Genomic DNA, 19,657 nt, shown 5'->3' with positions numbered 1-19,657 from the left:
ATACCACATGCTACCTTTCATGTTCATGCAACAAACTAATTTGAATTAGTAAGAAGACAATAAGGAAAATAAAGAACACAAGGAATCCACCAATCAGGCTTCGGTTCAGCTCCAAAGTGCACGGTTGTGCCGATAATCACTTCTACGTTACATTGCATGAATCCAAGAGCCAATCTACCAATCAAATAAGATTATCCACAAATACACTACATTTCAGTAGACTTTCAGAATTTCCCTCGCCTGTTACCTGCAGCCAGAAGAACCGTCTGTTGAAATAGTTGAACATTCTGAGCAAATTTGGTACAAGTGTTGTCAGTGCTCTAGCGCCACCATCAGGCCAAGATTTAAAGTATGTTTACGGTTATAGTTTTTGAACCATGTGTTTTTTAAAAGGCATCCTCATTTCCATGATCTGAGGCCATGCAACACGTTTCACGATTAACGTTACAGTAACGGCTTGAAAATCAATCAATCAATCAGTCAATACTCCTCCACCATCTGATCCAGTCTTCATCAGAATTGGTTCTTATCTGGGATGAAGAAAAGTTCTCAAAGTTGGTAGCGTAGTGGTTAGGTCATTCGACTTTGGATCCAAAGGTTGTGAGTTCAAATTTCGAACCACAAGCAAGGCCCTTAGCTGCTAAATAAGATAAAAGTTGCTCTGGATAAGGGTGCCTGCCAAATTCTAAAAAGGATTTTTGATATTTCAAATATTTGTCCTGTAGCATGCAGGCAAGACATAAAATCCTGCCCTGAGTGCCCCGCATTATTTTGGCTCCCTGCTACCAATACGTTCATCTCAACCTTTCCTCCTGCAGTTCAAGAACTTCACCACTGTCTCTCACCAGATACATGATTGAAACTTCACATTACTCTTGAAACCCTTTGCCTCTGCTCCCTCTTTTGGCCTCTGTTTTCATGTGCTTGATTAGTTCACAGTTGCAAAACAGGTAGCATGTCAGTGAATGTGCAGCTCAGAGGCTGGGTGCATGGCCTCCAATAACTGCTTGCAGCTTTGCTTGGTTTCCTTTTACAAACACAATGAACTCCAAAAATAATTTCCAACATTGAAATTTTCATTTCAGCTGCCAATATTTCGGGGGGGTTTTCCCCCTAGAACTCTTGTTGTTTCAGTGTGCTAATTGCCAATTTTATTTTTATTTTTTTTACTTCGACTGCAGAAAGATAGATAGATAGATAGATAGATAGATAGATAGATAGATAGATAGATAGATAGATAGATAGATAGCCTATCAGAAGTTTGGAAACACTTTTATGGTTTTTTAGAAGCACACACACATACTTCTTGTTTCTCTAATCTATCTGGACAAATCTATGAATGTCCAGATGTTTCACATTATTTCCATTAAAAAATTCTCCTTAGCATGAAGAACAGATTTACAGTTTCTCAGGAACCGGACAGTTTGTGTCTCCAAACATTCAGCTGAAACTCTTTGCCGTGCCTCTTGTAAAACTCAACAAAGAGGTTCTTCCATTTTTGTTCATCCCAGTGCGGGAGTCTGATCAGAGCTTACACAAGTTCTTCTGGTGAAGACACAAACATCCCATTTGGACTCCACAGAACTTTCTTCCACTCATTCACTGTCTATTTCTTGAGTTGTGACTTGTTACATGGAAACAAAAAAAGAAAATGCATGTGTCTTAAAAACCATTAAGTCAGACAGATGTATCAACTCAAATAGGCAAAAATATCATTGTGGCCTTTTGACTTTTTACACCAAGCACAATTATTTTTTGCTGTAAATAAAAAACAACAAACACATTTTCATTGTTAAGCATGTAAATGCATGTTAACGTGTTCGCTTTAAGCACACTTAAAAGCACCTAAATAAGAATCCGATGTCCCTCTTGTTCCCATAAAGCGGAAGAATTCGGGTCAGGAACACATTCGTGTGTATCGAGATCGTAAAGTGGAATCATTCGCGAGGAATCCGAGCGATGCGGAATCTTTCAGAATACCAGGATTCTTCTCAGACCGGCGTCTTCACTCCCGCATGCTGAATCTGTGGCATGTGGAGGTCGAGTGTTAAAATATGTCCTCGCATTACGTGCCTGTGTGTGTTTAGTGTTATTGCACTCTGTTCCAAGGTCTCATTTCCCTCAGTCGAAAGTCTTGCGTAAAGGAAGTCGTGCGTTTCTTTAAATATCCTGGAAGATCCTCCCTTTCCTTCTCTCTTTCATTTCCTTCTTCCTCCTCCGAATCCTCTCCGCTTCCTGTCGTGTGTCTGGGCTCGGGTTGATTCGTTAAGTAACACGTCAAATTCCTATTGTGACGATGCCCCTGTGCACAAAAGCTGGCTCCATGAAGATCTGCTTTCCACGAGTTGGAGTGGAAGACCTCCTGCTATATGTAAACACTTTTGGGATGGGTGTGAACACTGACTGCACCCCCAGGAAACTCCTCACCTCATCTACATCAGTACCTGACTGAATGAATCGCCACAAATCTCCACAAAATCTAGAGGATTTTCCCAGACAACTGGAGAATATTATAAGAGCAAATGGAGACTCAATGTGGGATGTTTAAAAAGAAGCACATACCAATCTTATGGTCAGGTGTCCACAAACTTTTGCTTGCACAGCAGTTATCAGTATAAAAAAATGAGCATCAGGACACAAATATGACTTGTGAGATTCAAAAAAATAAACAGAGGAAACGAGCCGTTACATTTATAAAGTATTGTTATTGTATACAGGATAACAGAGGTTTGGATGCTTGCTTAGGTGAAAACTAGCGTTCAGTGCGGCAGAGAGGACGACGGACGCCAACGTGTCGTGAATGGGAGACTCTGTTGGTCACGTAGTCACAATTCGAACGTATAATTGACTTTTCACGTGTCCCGTGCTATCCAGCTGGTAACTCCTGAAGCGCAAAATAGCGTCATGTTGTTTGGGATCGTCTCGCTAGATCTGGTTTCTGTGCAGGGAAACCATCTGGAAACTGCGAGTGGATTTCTTGGAGGAGAGAGTGCTCGGGCGGTGGAGTTCGTTCACCATATGGAACGCCGGGAAACAGGGGCGGAAACTGTACCGCAGCCTGACGGCCATAAATCAGAAGAAGGTACGAGGCAGTAGATATGATGTGGAGATGTGTGTGTGTTTTGTGAGGACCTCATAGTAATAATGGAAAAAATAATAATTGAAATACCTGATTTACTTCGTGTGTGTGTGTGTGCGAGAGAGAGAAAAAGACTGAATGTGTGGTGTATTTTTATGAGGACCTCGTAATTATTTAAATACCTGGTTTGTTTGCATTTGTACATATTTGTAGGTGTGTGTCTTTTTGTGAGGACTCCATATTTATTGAAATACCTGATTTGTAGTGTGTGTGTGTGTGTGTGTGTGTGTGTGTGTGTGTGTGACAGGTGAAAGGATTCTGTGATGTAGATGAGAACAAAATAAAAAAGGGCTTCTACACTTATGAGGAATCAAAGGTAACATTACAAACACACACACAAACACACACACGTGCGCACCCACACTTTTCAGTGTGTTGATTTGTGTTATTTAATTATTGTAAATAATGATATAGGGCCCAAAATAAAATAAAATACAAGCTTTTATACTGTATGTGTTTTTAGTTCCCTAACATTATGGGGACATCGGGTCTACAGAAGGTCCTAAAAACAAGTATGTGTGTTTGGTACAGGAGCGTCCCAAACCCAGAGTTCCAGTGCTGCACTACAGAGACTCCTCACCTCCTTTTATTGTGTGTGTAAAACTAGTGAGTATCGTGTGTGGGTGTGGGTGTGGGTGTGTGGGTGTGTGTAAATACATCATCGTGTATTTCTACATTTAGGAAGACAGGGGTGAAGATGTATTCTAATCATCTTTCTCTGTCTTTCTCTCTCTAGGACATGACCGGTGGTGTATTAGAGGACACTCTGCTCTCTCTCGGGTTAAAGGAGGGAGTTGATTTTTATCACTTTAACTGACGAATGGACAGAAAGATGGAGAAAAAGGACGAGTGCAGGAGCGACAGATGAGGTGTGGATGATAAACCAAGGAAAAGAGATGAAGGAGGAGAGGTTACATGTCTGCTACATGCTGTTCTTGCTGCTGCTGCTGTGTGTGTGTGTGTGTGTGTGTGTGTGTGTGTGCTCAGTGTTACAGTATGTAACTGATAAGTGCAGTGATTAGAGAGCAGCTCTGATTGGTCAGCGCGCTTTCATTGTTTACTTTTCTCTGAACCCACAACACTCATTCATCCTGTTATCTGTGTGTGTGTGTGTGTGTGTGTGTGTGTGTGTGTGTGTGTGTGTGTGTGTGTGTGTGTGTGTGTGTGTGTGTGTGTGTGTTACAGAGTGTTGAAAGACAGGAGTGTGGCCTTTGTGGGCAGGAGACTGACAGAGGAATGTGTGTGTTGTGTTAAGACATTATCTGAGGTCAACAGCCACGTTCCTCCCTGTGTGTGTGTGTGTGTGTGTGTGTGTGTGTGTGTGTGTAGTAAAAGAGAAATCATACTTGGACATGGCTGAAGGTTTTGATGGAGAATCACCTCAATGCGTTTTCATAATTTTATTGACTCAAAGTTTTATTTGTTTGAATGTAATTCAGTATGAGGAGCCATGGCGGTGTTTATACACCTAATAAAAAGGTTTTATACATTTTAAAAGATTTGTGCATCAAAATTATTTTTAAGATATAGCGATTTGTGGAGATTAGATGGCTATAAGATCAGCTCCTGGAAAGATGTTCCACTGAAATACTTGTGAGGAGATTTGTAGCTCATTCATCCCCAAGTGTGTGTGTTTGTGTTTGTGTGTGTGTGTGTGTGTGTGTGTGTGTGTGGTGAGAAGGTGAGAAGGTGACGAGGTTCCTGGGGTGCAGTCAGCGTTCACATTCGATAGTGTTTTGAGCTTTATAGCAGGAGATCTTTCACTCCAACCCATGGAAAGCAGATGTTGATTGAGCAGGCTTTGTGCACAGGAGCACTGCCTTTAATAATACCACATCCAAAGACGTCCTGTACAGATGTTTGCGCCTCCAACTTTGTGGAAACAGTTTGGGGAAAGAACCAAATACGACTGGAAAAGTTGGGCGTCCCAATACTTTTGGACTTATAGTCAAGTATATGAATTTTTGGATGCAATTCTGTAGCACAAATGTGTGTGTGTGTGTGTGTGTGTGTGTGTGTGTGTGTGTGTGTGTGTGTGTGTGTGTGTGAGAGATTGTGTGTTTGCTCTTTGCAGCATTACACTAAATTATGTCACGTGTTGGAATGTAGTGACTCGGTTACTTCGCTGCTCCTTGCACCATTTTCTCACGGGAAAAACGCAGCGCCACCTGCTCCCCGGCTCTCTCTCACACACACACACACACACACACACACACACACACACTGAGAGAGTAAGTGTTGTGTGCAGTAACTGTAGTGATGTTCAGACTGAGAGGGAAATCGGTGCTGTAGTGGTGCTCGAGTCTTCTTCTGTTTCCACCTGAAAAACTTCACCACCTGCAGAGTGTTCATTCGTTTTTACTCTTTCACTTTTTTGTTTCATGGAATTTCAACATTGATTTTTTTTTTATAGGCACCAATTATATAAAGTATAAAACTGTTCATTCAGGTGTGCTGTTTACTGTAATAAAGTAATAAATATTATATTTAATAAAAAATCTATTTTTTTTTTTTGTATTTAAAAGAAAACAGACGAGTGTTGACTATCGTGTTTGTTTTTTTTTTGTTTTTTTACAAAAGTAAAGATATTTGTCATTAAACCGTGTGCAAATCTTTCGCCTGTAGGTATATGGAATAAAGAAGTTATGAATTAGTTGATTTATCTCTATTTTTATGTAAATATTGAGGGTTTTATGCTAAATAGGTCATATATTATTTTATTTTTTTTATCTTTTATTGCTCTTAATTTATTTATTTTTCACATTTGTGTATCAATTTTATCATTCTTTTATTTTATATATATATTTTTTTTTATCAATGACCAGTCATCATTTGAATTTTAATATAACATTTGTTTTATTTAATTCAAATTTCATAACATTTCCTTGAACAATGAAATCTTCCATATTTATTTTATATCTCAGATTTAACATTGGAAATTGTCCTGTAGCAGCTTTACAGAGACGAAGAGGTTATAAAGTTGTAGAAACGCAGGTGTAAATGTAGTGCTTATAAGTTTATTCCAGTGGCAACCGTGGCTAAAAAAACTCCTCGAGAAGGTATAAGAAACCTTGAGAGGAACCAGACTCAAAAGGGAACCTCATCCTCATCACCGAATGTCCATTCATTACAGTTCCATCATTGTTGATGTTTCAGTGATGGGCGTGTAAATGCAAACACTGTGCTCTCGAGCAACTGTAGTAAACTTTCCAAATCCATCAAAGACTTGATCTCCAGCTGCACAGAGGTGCCTCCAGGTGAAAGAGCTTCATCCAGAGCACCCCCTGACTATTCCACCCATCTCCTGTGCTGCTTGTTGAACATCTCATTCCTCTCTCTCCTTGCTGTTATTGTACACTCCACTCTTCTGGGAAGGCTCTCCACTAGATTTTGTCATCATAGAAGGAAGGTGACATGAGGAGGTCTGGGGATCTGTTCCAGTTCCTTCAGCGAGGCTCGAGTTCTTCATGTCCAACCATGGAGCTCAGGTTTGTGCACAGGGGCATCGTCATGCTGGAGAGGTTCTGTACAGCTGTGATCTTCAGAGCTTATGGTTTGAAGAAGAACCATGTGTTAGTGTGGTGATCAGGGGTGCACTTTCTTTTGGCTATAACCTATGATCGATTTGCTCATGTATTTATTTACTTGTAAGTAAGAAAATATTTATAAAGTTCTATACATATTCACACACACACACACACACACACACACACACACACAGCTGTGCGCTTTATTTTAAGGAACTAATTAGGGTATTAAACCTCGCTCTGATTTTGGAACTGAATCCGCAGGGGGCGTGTCGTGGGCGTGGTTTTCTACAGAGCGGTAGGAGGGCTCACACACACACACACACACACGCGTCTCGCGCTTGCTTCAGTGTACGAAATGCAGAAGCTCCTGGCTGTGCGCGCGCTGTGCTGAACGACATGAGCGTCTCATTGACAGAGGAAGAGTGAACTTTTATTCTTCCTTTTTTTTTTTTTTTTGCACGGACAGGGTTTTATTTTCTTCCCACCGTGCACGCGGATGATGAGGATGATGAGGATGATGAACGCGATCTGCGCGCTCCTGTGCTTGTGCGCGAGCGCGCTGGCGCAGTATTCCAGCGACCAGTGCAGCTGGAGAGGAAGGTAAAGTCCTTTCATTTAAACACTCTTCTTCTGCACACATCTGGATTATTCTTCTGTTCTATTCATCTCAATCCGGTTTTATTTGTAGAGCGATTTGAACAATGCGCATCGTCTCATTGCTGCTCTACACGGTATAAAGCGCTTATAACGTGTTTATAAAGTTCAGTGCATATACATGTGTTCCTAAAAAAATTAGGTTTACCCCTAATAAACAAACCAGGAAAATTTGAGACTTCATGGGCAAGAAACATTGAGAGGAACTCAAAGGGGAACCTCATCTGCAAAAGTGTGATGTGTGATGGACACAAATGCAGAAGCTTCCATGCCACCTGTGTTCCTCAGCTACTGGAACATACTGTCGATAAACATTACAGTCCAAATCCATTATTTTGAGTAACTATGTGGATCTACAGGTTGTTCTCACAAAGAGTGGTGTCCAAGAACTCCATCCAGAGGATGAATCAAGGAGATCTGAATAGAAGAAAGGGGCACAATCACTGGGATCTGGTACCTCCTTTCTACCCCTTCTGTTGTGCTCTCAGTGGGGTTAAAATAAAGTGTGTGTGTGTGGTGGGGGGTGGTCAATCTGGAAACCGCATGAGGTTTGGGGGGAAATGTGTGAGCCACCAGAACTTAATCAGAAGCCAACCTGGTCCAGTTCTATCAAACTTTGAGTCATTATAATTAGAATTAATGGGAGGAGCTTATTTGATTGATACGCTGTGGAAGACAGGATGGGATGTTTTTTTTTTTGTTGTTGTTTGTTTACACCATTACAAACCATCAGCTTGGCGTTGGATGATCATTCAATCATAATCAAACCCAAGACACCAGTGTAGAAGCTTCTCAGGTTCCTCTCCCCTCCATAATAATGGTTCCAATTGGTGTCCTATTGCTTCCCTGGCATTAGAGAGAAAAATTTACCAATTACACCATTACACTTCTCATTCAAACCATTCCCATTCCCATTAGAATCATTAAACCCATGTTGTCTGAGAGGTTCTGCTGTTTTGTTCTGGGGTGCTGGTAGATGTTTCATCCTGGATTAGCGAGAAGGAATTTGAGCCTTGAAGCAGCGATTTGTTGCCGAGCTGCTCTGTATACAGATGTGGGATTGCATCAGGAATGATTTTGTTGTTGTTTGGGTTGGGTGTCCATATTCCTGGACGTCCAGTCACGAGTTCTTCATGAGCTCTCAGGCACAATGTGACGGGAATCTGCTCTTGTTGCTGGTGTTTCCATTCTGCCTTGAAAAGGAAAAAAGTTCCCTCACAAGGGTAAAAATCTTCTTCCATTATCTTCACATTTGTGCTGATTAGGTTGAAGCTCCTCCACACGGACGGATCAGTCTTCTATCTTCATCGTGTAGTTTCCATTCACACTTTCCTGAGGAAACGTTGCTCGTGTGGAGTCCAGCTGGACGATCGTTTCACGTCCACGTTCTTCACTCCTGCGGTTGCCTATTGCTTTGAGCTTCCTGCTTTTTTCCTCCATCAAGTCGTTAGCACATGTTTTTACGAGGTTAGAAACGGCGTGAGTGTGTTTGGATGCCATAGCTATTGTTTCCCGCTATTAACACCTCGGCTTCGTCCCGCTGTTGGATCGAAAGTGTAAAAAACAACAACGGTGAAGCAACGTGTCTGGGCTGAAGACCTCTGTTTTACTGTGAAGCCATGATTCAGATTTCATTCTTCAATGGAGAACATTCTCCCAGAGCAGCTTTATGGAAATGAGTAGATAACAAACGTACGTTTTACATTTGGAAACGAGTGCCTATGGAACTAAAGAGTACGTCAGTGGTGAGGAAGAACTCTCTCAGATGGCATGAGGGAGAAACCTTGAGAGGAACCAGACTATATTCATTACCACCACCATTGTGACTGTTCATTGGTTGAGACCCAAACTGGTCATTACAGTACAAAATCCATTCATCTTCATGGTTCTTGAGTTTAACTCTCCTGGTTCGGGGCATGAAGAACTAATCCAATGAAATACAGTGAAGGTTTTCAGGTCATCAGAGAAGTCAAGCTCACGCCATTTGGCTCAAAAACAAATAGAAGAACGGCTGGTGTTTTATTTTTTTTTACTTTTAACAGCAGTTCATTTCATTCCTCTTTTTTTGTCCTCTTTGATCCTTTGACCCCGTCTGGGTTCAATTAGGTGACTCTGGCTTCGATTGGTTTAATTGGGTCCTGAGACGTGATTTAATGAGCGTGATTGGAGGCGAACACAAACCTCTAATGAGGTGATACGGGAAAGTGTGGACTAGTCGACGATGGGGTTTGTCTGGGGGTCTTCTCAGGGATCAGTCGGTAGCTTGGGGGCTGTTTTATATTACATTGTATAGGATGTAAAAAAGAACAAAATACGTAAATAATTTTCAGGACTTTCTTGCTTCATAGCCTTCATATAAAAGTATATATAAAGTGAACCTGTAGAAAATGACCTTAATTTAATATGAAAAAAAAAAAAAAAAATATATATATATATATATATATAAACAATAATACAAAATACCAATAAAAGTAAATCTTACAATATTGTGAAGTACAATATTAAGTTTGATTAGTTATTAAATGTAAAATAAGGAGAGAAAAAAATTCAGGAAATATATTTTAATAAATTATATTTTTTTTATGCATGTTCATGTAGCTGGTGTGTGTTTTACGATTGTTTTTTCATATAAAAAAATTTGTATTGGTTTTTAATTTAATGTAGAATTTCTAGCTTTTTTTTGCATCATATACAGAATAATTGTGTATATTTTTTGTTCGTTTTGTTATATACAGTTATATATATATATAATATAATAGACATCCCATGTCTCCTGACTGGTAAACAGGGTGTGTGTGTGTGTGTGTATGTGTGTGTGTGTGTGTGTGTGTGTGTGTGTGTGTGTTGCATCAGAGGTGAGACTTTGAGCTTCCTGGTTAATATTTTATCTCTGATTTCCATAAAGTCTGCGAGCCGACCCTCCGTCACCCCCGGGCTCCATTACACTGAAGTATAAGTCAAACCCTGCATGTGAGCTTTGATCGCTCGATTACGCTCCAAAACAGCAGAACACAGCAGAGCGGAGAAGAACAGAGCAGAGAATAACAGAGAAATGAAGAACATAACAGAGCAGAGAAAAAGAGAGCAGAGAAGATTGGAGCAGAGAAGAAGAGAGCAGAGCAGAGAAGAACAGAGAAATAAAGAACAGAACAGAGCAGAGAAGATTGGAGCAGAACAGAGCAGAGCACGGCGTGACAGCAGCTTTACAGGGAGGATCATAAAGAACGTTATCACAGAGTTTAGTCACGTATCTGACAGGGTTTAGGAAGGGCCGGGTTTAAGGTTACGGAAATAACGTTCCTGCAACGTGCTAAAAAGAAAAAAACGTTTCTCCTCGTCTGTGCTACAATCTGGTGTGATGTTGTTACGTCAAGAGTCAAGAGGCTTTTATTGTCATTTCTACTATACACAGTGGTACACAGTACACAGTAAAAATGAGACAACGTTCCTCCAGAACCCTGGTGCTACACTAAACAACAACAAACAAAACAACATACAGCTACAACACAAGCTACATAAAGTGCATCGAGTGCAACCCAGTGCAAACAGTGCAGACAGACGACACAAGACAAGACACAAAACCCTATATAGCGCCGACCAGTAAACCTACTGTATACGTTATTATACAGTACTGTACAAGAAAACTGTAAAAACTATACAAACTAAAAAAACTATATCCCAGGTGGTTCCTAATGTTAACGTGAGAGAAGTAACCAATGGCCTTTAAAAATGTATACTCTGATTTAGCGTTAATAAGGTTTTTTTTGGTCAAAAATAGTTTACCCCTATCTCTCTCTCTCTCTCTCTCTTTTTTTCTCTCTCTCTCTCTCTCTCTCTCTCTCTCTCTTTCTCTCATACAGTTTATAAAACAGGAATAAAATACAGTTTAAACAGATATTTACAATATCTCTTTCCACCCCCCTCTCTCTTTCTTCCTCTGTGGTTTGTTCTTTCTTTCCTTCTTTCTCCTTCTATCTCTCACACAGTCACTTTCTTTTTGACTTTCATCTCTCACTTTTTTAAATTTTTTTTGTTCTGTATTTTCTTTCTTTCTTTCTTTCTTTCTTTCTTTCTTTCTTTCTTTCTTTCTTTCTTTCTTTTAACACTAAGTCTTCATCTTACTCTAAACGTCCTGAAAATGTTCAGAATTTTGCCCCCTGAATTTTCGTGTGTGTGAGCGGTTTCTTCACATCTCTGTCGAATCCTCAATAACAGCAGTTCTGATAACTAATGTGCTCCACTTCATCACACCATATTCCCCACTAATCTCTCTATTCCTGTCCCCCTCAGTGGTCTGACTCATGAAGCTCATGCCCGGGATGTAGAGCAGGTCTACCTGCGTTGCTCTGAAGGTTCTCTCGAGTGGCTGTACCCCACCGGCGCCATCATTGTAAACCTCAGGCCCAACACGGTCCCCGAATCGGCCACCGAGTCGCCCCTGAGCGCCTGCGTGAAGCCTCGAGCGGATTCGCGTGGAGCCGGCGTGTACGTGGAGCGAGCAGGAGTCATGAGAATGCTGCTGAGCGAGGAGGAGCAGGCGGCCGGACGGGTACGCTGCTTCAGGCTGGACGAAGGTGCGCTGTTTGTCCAGGCCTCCACGCACTCAGACATCAGCAAGAGAGTCACGGCGTTTCAGTACGAGCTGATCCGAGGGGAGATGGAGATCGGCGGTGAGGCGCTTTCAACCGCAGGTACGTTTCTAGGGTGGGGGACCGGGTACAAACCTACAGTACCGTTATTTCAGTGCCAGTTACAGTAGCTCTTCATTTTGGTTTCTGTCATGGTCTTGTGAGGAATATTGGTACAGTGTTCAGTGTACAAAGTCTAATATTAATTGGTTACTGTACTGAAGTAGCTTTTTTTCGCATACTTTACTGAAGTATTTTCGTTCAGAAACAGTCTTACTTTTAACTTCACTACGTTTTAAAGTCAAATACAGTACTTTTTACTACATTTTGCAAAATCAGTCCTTTTTAATCATTAGCAGATAAAATCTGGTTACAACAAGTTGGCGAGTCACCAATCAGGGTCGAGCGCACGCTCTGTTTTACACGTGTTTTGATTGGCGCTTGGTGTATCTACTGATCACCAACATGCAGTTCAGCATCAGTTCAACATCAAGCACAACATTTTTAAGAGGAATAAATGATGAAGAAACTCAACTCAACTGGCGTGACTCGAACTCACCACAACACACGTGGGATTATTTGAAGTAGTTGAAAAGAAGGTTTTGGGTTCATGATGATTGTAATAGAAATCAATCAGTGTTTGAGTCATTAATATCATTCTATTTATAGATCAGTGTGCTGAGAGTCACATTCGAGTCTTTTCACATAAACTGAGGTGATTAAGTGAAGAATCTTGTGGTAAAAATGATCACAGGAACATTATAGCTGTAATAAATTATAGTACTTTGGATACTTAAGTACATTTGAAGTACTTTTACTCAAGTGAAAGTTTAAACAGACACTTTTACTTTTAATAGAGTCATATTTTACTCAGTGTATCTCCACTTCAACTCAACCACATGGTTTGTGTATTTCGTCTGATGATGTCGTCACAAGGGCTGAAAACTATCCACAGAATCTCCAGCGATAATAACGAATGCGTACCGATTCAGCAGTGAGGAGTTTGTTCTCGACATTTGTGTAGTGTGGCCCAGTCGAGCCATGATGATAGGGTTAAGGTCACCCAGATTAGTTTCATATCCTGGTTGAGGACGTCAATTGAAAAATGTTTGTGGACACCTGAGCATAAGATTGGTATGTGCTTCTTCTTTAAACGTCTTATTTAATTCAGCTCTTTTAACAATGGACATTGTCCCAAAGCAGATTTGAAGTTGGAATGTATAAGTTTAGTGCTTATAAGTTTATCTCTAATGAGTGAGCCAGTTTTGAGAAGCTCCCTGAGATGGCATTAGTCTAAGAAACTTTTAGACGAACCAGACCCAAAAGGGAACCCCTCCTCATCCTCAACACAAACGGCCATGCGTTACAGTGCCATCATTGTTGAGGCATTCTGTCCAGTGATGGCGCTTATAATTAACCCACATTTACTCTTATTATAACCTCCACTCTTCTGGGAAGATGTTCCACCAGATTTTGGCGTGTGCTTCTGGAGATTTGGGTGAGATTTCATTCAGTCACAAGGGTGTTAGCAACGTGAGCTACTGATGTGGGTGAGATGTGATTCAGAGAAATCCTCAGTAGTCACATTTCAGTAGGTTTTTGCCATAAAATTGGTGCAACTATTCAATGTGTGTGTGTGTGTGTGTGTGTGTGAGAAACTACATTTCTGATTGTATCTGTAAAGCTTCTCAGTCATCCAGGTGTTTATCTTTGATGCATTGGCACATTTTTGATTCCTACGTCTTATCTGGACATGAAAATCCCAAACGTATACAACATGCGTGTCCAAGACATGTTCTGAAATTCGGATCTTGCTTCATTAGCGATAGGCCGGCTAGCTAAACACGACGTTGGTTTTGTACAGATTGCTACAGAGTTAAACTCTAATGGTTGCACAAAAGCTTTGTTTTTCATGCGAGGAATTCTGGGTTGAATCAAGTTTTGGATGAAGAACTTCCATAAACGGTGTATAAAGAGCTAATGTGGATAGACGTGTGTGTGTGTGTGTGTGTGTGAGCTGATTGCTCTCCGTCTGCGTCCCTGTGTTTTGTCTCGTGAATGATGACCCGATAACGACTCCGGTCACGCTGATTAGAGACGCTGGGACGTAACTCCACACCCAACTCGTGGTAGAGGTGGAGGATGGGGGGAAGAGAAAGCGCTAGAGATGATCAAAGAGACATTGGGGGTTGGAAAGAAGGAATCAGGGAAAGAGGAGAGTTTTTACAGCCGTGGACTAGACAGAGCCCTGACAAATGACCGCATGCACACACACACACACACACACACACACACACACACACACACACACACACACACAAATCCCACTTTAATTTTCTTAGTGACATAAAACAATAAGCAGTGTAATCAGGAGGTCTGGGTTCGGGTCAGTTTCGAATTCATTGCTGCCAATCACGGCGTGACTGTTTTACGAAAGCTTGTTATACGAAAGCTGATTGGTGAAACGATGCGTGTAAACGTTGCTGATTGGTCGGTTCGTTCCAGACGTCATGAAAAGCAGCTTTGTATAGCGAAATCCGGCAGGGTTCAAGTGTCACGCTCACTTCGCATGTCAGGATGAGTTCATGTCTACGTCCTGAACTCTCCAGTTACAGCTTCATCTCTGATTGGTCCAAAGCACTACAACTGCAATTCCCTTAATTAAATTGATTTGGTTGGAAAAGTTTATTGAGTGAGATAACCTGCAAGGCTTACACACACACACACACACACACACACACACACACACATACACACACACACAGAGTTTAGAGTTCCCCCTCCTTGGGCTTCACCTGTTTTAGTCACTTTAACTCAGAAGCTTTAAGTGTGTGTGTGTGTGTGTGTGTGTGTGTGTGTGTGTGTGTGTGTGTGTGTGTGTTTCGAGAGAGGAAGAGAAGGGAATGTAAAATTCAAACTGAATCAGAAATTGAGTGTTTTATGGACATAATGTTGTAAAGGTGGCACACACACACACACACACACACACACACGCACACACATGCACACACTTACTGACCCTGTGGGGTTAGTACAGGGGTAAGTACAAGAAGAGGGGGTTGCAAACGGATATCTGAAGTGTAACTCTACCTTGTGTGTGTGTGTGTGTGTGTGTGTGTGTGTGTGTGTGTGTGTTGACATGCATTTGTCTTGGTATTTCTAAACCCTGTTCCTAATTCTGACTCGAAAATGCTTAGACGCTCAGTCACACACACACACACACACACACACACACACACACACACACACACACACACACACACACACAGAGAGGGTGACAAAAACACTACACTGCAGGGGGCTAAAAAAGCAATACACGCCTTTCCAAACCCTTATCCTGTAAACACCACAGGACTGAGATACTGTAGCGTCCACACACACACACACACACACACACACACACACACACACACACACACACACACACACAGAGACACAGACACACACACACACAGAGCAGTTGGTGTTGAAAACAGGGGAAAAGGAAGGATGGAGGGAGTAAAAGTGCAGGAAGAATGCGGGAGCAGTGTGGAAAGAGGTTTGTGTGTGTGTGTGTGTGTGTGTGTGTGTGTGTGTGTGTGTGTGTGTGAAGGATGAATGAGTGGAAAGATCAGAGGCGAGACAGGAAACACAGACTCTGCAGGAAATCACAGCCACGTGGCGTCTCCCAGCTCACGCCGAAACACCTACAGGGAAAAAATAACAGAACAACTAAAGGTGTTAATGTATTACAAATAAAACACACACACACACACACACACACACACACACACACACAAAATGATAAATTTTGAATAAAATATTTGAATTCTTTATTCACATGTCTAAATAATAATCATCAATTAAGAATAATATCATGTTAATAGTTTATTATAGAACATTTTACATGTGTTTATTTATTATATATTATTATAAAAATATATTAATTACAATTGAACACAAATCTCAGGTTCTAGATGTCGGTCATCAGAGTCAGTTGGGTTTGTTTATTATTTATCTCTGAAACATTTCAATTGAATTGTATTTCTGTAGCAGTTTATACAATGGGCATTGTCTCAAAACAGCTTTACAGAATGTAGAAATGATAGAACAAAGTTAATTTATATTTAAGTTTATGTTCATTTCTCCCCTGATGATGAAGCCTGGGGCGAATGTGACAAAGAAAAAAACCCTTAGATTGGAAAAAGGAAGAAACCTTGAGAGGAACCAGACTCAAAAAGGAACCCGTCCTCATCGTCCACACCAAGAGTCAAGTCAAGTCAAGTTTATTTCTATACCGTTTTTCACAACAGACATTGTCTCAAAGCAGCTTTACAGAAATCAACAGTGAAGGTGAATGGTGTGCATGTATCCCTGATGAGCAGCCGTGGCGACTGTGGCAAGGAAAAACTCCCTTAGATGTTATGAGGAAGAAACCTTGAGAGGAACCAGACTTAAAAAGGAACCTGTCCTCATCTGGGTGACACCAAGTGTGTGATTATAAATCATTAAAACATTACAAACACCAGAGAGCGAGCAATTTTATGAGCACCGCAGTGTGTGAGATTATGAGTAATGTCCTTTCTACAGTCTTCCACAGTCAGTTGAAGTTGTGGAACCAGAAGCTCCTGAGCAGCTCATAAATTAGCTCAACATCTGTGATCATTAAAGATTCACCACCAACTCCTTCATGCCACAACCTTTAAATGTTCAATGATGGCGTATCAGCATATGTAGAATGTGAGCATTAATTGATTATCCTCAAAGTCCAGCTGGAGCTGGTACATGTATAGATCTTGGATCTGGAGATCTGGATCTTTGTTCGGTTGGCATCTTCAAAAAATTCTGAAATTTAAACATTCGCAGGATTTTACAGGGATCTTGGGCTTCACTGTAACCACGATGATGCAGTTAAGGTCACCCATATTACCCATCATAAACATCATGTCCTGGTAAAGACTTGATATCCTTCAATAGAAGTTTGTGGACACCAGAGCAAAAGATGGGTATGTGCTTCTTTTTGGACATCTCATTCAACTTTTGAGTCCCCATTTGCTTACCCAGTAACCTCCACTCTTCTGGGAAGATGTTCCACTAGATTTTGTGGAGATGTGTGAGATTTCATTTAGCCACATTAGTATCATCAAGTACTGATGTAGGTGTGGTGAGGAGGCCTGGGGCTTCATAGCAGGAGATCTTCCAACCCGTGTAAAGCATATCTTCATGGAGCTGGCTTTGTGCACAGGGAGCAGGTCTGCAAGTGCAAATGAAGGAAAATATAAAGACATCTAACTAAAAGATTGTGTGCCTCCAATGTTGTGGGAACAATTTGAAGAAGATTATGCACATATAGCTGGAAAGGTCAGGTGTTGCAATACTTCTGTCCATATCGTGTATCTGAGCACTGTGTTTTATTAAAGCTGATTGGTTAAACATGCATGTGATTGCTGCTGAGTTCGGCTTGTTCCAGGCGTAATCAGAGGCAGCCCTGTATCCCGAATCCTGCAGGGTTCGAGTGTCACGTTCACTATGAAATCTCCTTATAGACTGTGTGAGTTCATGTCACTGTAATTACAGCTTCATCTTATAATGTTACATAGCGCTGACACTGGGGAGTCCTTCCATAAACAGTTCATAAACACAAATACAGAAAAACGTAAAACGTTTTAAAAACGCCCCCTCTGTAAATGTAATGGTGTGTATGTGTGTGGGGTGTTTGTGTAGTTGAACATTTTCACCTTGTGGGGACAGACTCAGATAGGGCAAGACAGTCAACAAAAGGTCCTCAGAATTATATTCCGAAAAATGTGTGTATAACATATGCACGTGTGTTTGTTTCAGATCCGTGTACACCCTGCAGTAATGATGAGATTCTGATGGCTGTCTGCACCAGTGACTTCGGTATTATATCTTTTCTTCCCTCTTACATCACTGTAACTTTTTAGTGTCAGTTTGTTTTGCTCAGACAGGTGTTGGTGTTGAGCTCGTCGATGCTTTGATGTGTTTAATCTAAAACATATACCATTATTATTGTGCCAAAACTTATGGAACACAATCTTATTTGACCTTGCATCTAATTCTGTTGATTTCTTTCCTTGTCCAGTGGTGAGAGGCAGCCTGGCGTCGGTCGTGGATGGCGGTGATGGGGATCAGCAGAGGTCCTTGTCCGTGTCCGTGAGTCGCTTGTATCGCCAAAAGCGACGTGTTTTTGAGGGACGAGGACGCAGCCGGTGGTCGGGGCGTGTAATTGTTCCACGGAGTTGCGCCATTCAAGTAAAGCAGGGATTGGATTTGGGGGTGGGGCAATGGGCGAAGCTCGAGGAGTTTCTGTTGACAGGAGCCGTGAGGTTCGGCGAGGCATGGCTCCGGTGTGCGCCTCTGTACCGTGACTTTTTAGCAACTTACCAGAAGGCAGTGGAATCAGGAAGGAACCCCTGTCACATGGACCTGAACTGACAACACTAATTGATCACATGGACTTTGTGTGCAGTTTGCTGCTTTTGCTGCCAGCAATGATATGAAGTGTGTATGGACTCCAAGCCTGAGACAGAGACTTAGTATGTGTGTATTATTCTAACGTTTTCTCTGGGCATTGTGTCTTTTGAGCTCAATTCCTCATATGCGCTGTAACTGATTTCCTTTTTAGGTACCAAATGAATTTATTTTCACAAATATTTCAGTCATGACCCCATGCCAGTGTCATGATCAATACTTCACCTCATGGGGTAGATGAACAACACCACACACACACACACACACACACACACACACACACAAACATGAGCACCATTTGTTCATTGGAATTTTATGCAGTTCGGAATCAATGATCGTGACAGTATTTTTGTAATATATTTTCTGGCCCCAGTGTTTCGGCTACAGAGTCTAGACCACCACGTATTACCTTACCTTTATTCAACTGTGGGACACAAGGTAATACTTTAATCTTAGCATCATCAAGCTGCCTATGCTGGGCCCTTGAGCAAGGCCCTTAACTCTCAACTGCTCAGTTGTATGCCACTATGTATAAGGGTGTCTGTTGAACATTTACATTTCTGGCCTTTGCAAAGTTCTCTGGGTTACTAATTGGAAGGTCAGGGGTTCAGGCCCCAGCTGACACTTTGGCCTTGGAGAAAGCACCCTTAACCCTCTGTGCTCTAGAGGTGCTGTAGCATGGCTGACCCCAGCTTCCTAACATCGCTGAGATATGCAAGAAAGAATTTCACCGTGTTGTAATGTACATGTGACAAATAAAAAGCCTACATTTTAAAAATTATTCAACTCTATAGGACCCACAATAGAGCCCTGAGGTACACCACTATATATCTATAGTGCTGATCATCAGCCACGACAACCCCCAGAAAAACTAGGACATGTGTCACAGTGCCCAAATGAAAAGTGTGTGTATATGTTTTTGTGTATTTTTCTGAGACCCCTTACACAAGTGTTTACCCGGACTGTCATAACAATACATCCTCAGTTTTAACTATCATATACTTAAATAAGAGAAATCAGCAATGTTTAAGGGTGTGTGATGATGATGATGATGATGATGATGATGATGACGACGATGATAATGTTAGTCCTGTTGTACAGTGAGAATACTTTTGCTGCTGCTTTTGTTAGAAAGCTTTCTGTATAGTTCAGTCGATTCTTCTGACTGAGTCTTAACTTCTTAATTGTTTGTGCATATTGGTGTGTGTGTCCAGGTTTTTCCTCTCAGGCAGTTT

The 19,657-nt window shown here is 41.3% G+C and overlaps 2 protein-coding genes across 9 annotated transcripts in view; both read left to right on the top strand.

The window, feature by feature from the left end:
* The window catches only part of b3gntl1 (UDP-GlcNAc:betaGal beta-1,3-N-acetylglucosaminyltransferase-like 1), a 28,853-nt gene extending 14,037 nt beyond the window's left edge, over positions 1-14,816 (top strand). For 4 of the 8 annotated variants that reach the window (XM_046837985.1, XM_046837982.1, XM_046837986.1 and 1 more), the window contains 4 exons: positions 2,947-3,082; positions 3,387-3,455; positions 3,671-3,745; positions 3,876-4,636. In XM_046837985.1, the coding sequence (XP_046693941.1) occupies positions 2,947-3,082; positions 3,387-3,455; positions 3,671-3,745; positions 3,876-3,956 (361 nt within the window). In that variant the 3' untranslated portion in view covers positions 3,957-4,636. Of the gene's footprint in view, positions 1-2,946; positions 3,083-3,386; positions 3,456-3,602; positions 3,746-3,875; positions 4,637-4,764; positions 4,776-7,827; positions 7,842-14,779 lie in introns of those variants that run through there. The other 4 variants (XR_006924209.1, XR_006924208.1, XR_006924210.1 and 1 more) reach the window with 4 other exon arrangements.
* On the top strand, positions 6,990-19,293 carry metrnlb (meteorin like, glial cell differentiation regulator b). The gene is made up of 4 exons (XM_046838112.1): positions 6,990-7,269; positions 11,614-12,014; positions 17,772-17,831; positions 18,034-19,293. The coding sequence occupies exons 1-4, from the start codon at positions 7,166-7,168 to the stop codon at positions 18,384-18,386; spliced, it is 918 nt and encodes a 305-aa protein (XP_046694068.1). The 5' UTR covers positions 6,990-7,165; the 3' UTR covers positions 18,387-19,293.
* Positions 19,294-19,657: the final 364 nt, after the last annotated feature.

The sequence above is a fragment of the Silurus meridionalis genome, chromosome 24 (genome assembly GCF_014805685.1).
Source record: "Silurus meridionalis isolate SWU-2019-XX chromosome 24, ASM1480568v1, whole genome shotgun sequence".
Lineage (NCBI taxonomy): Eukaryota > Metazoa > Chordata > Actinopteri > Siluriformes > Siluridae > Silurus > Silurus meridionalis.
Note: the sequence above shows the minus strand (reverse complement) of the source record. Positions and strands in the feature narration are given on the sequence as shown.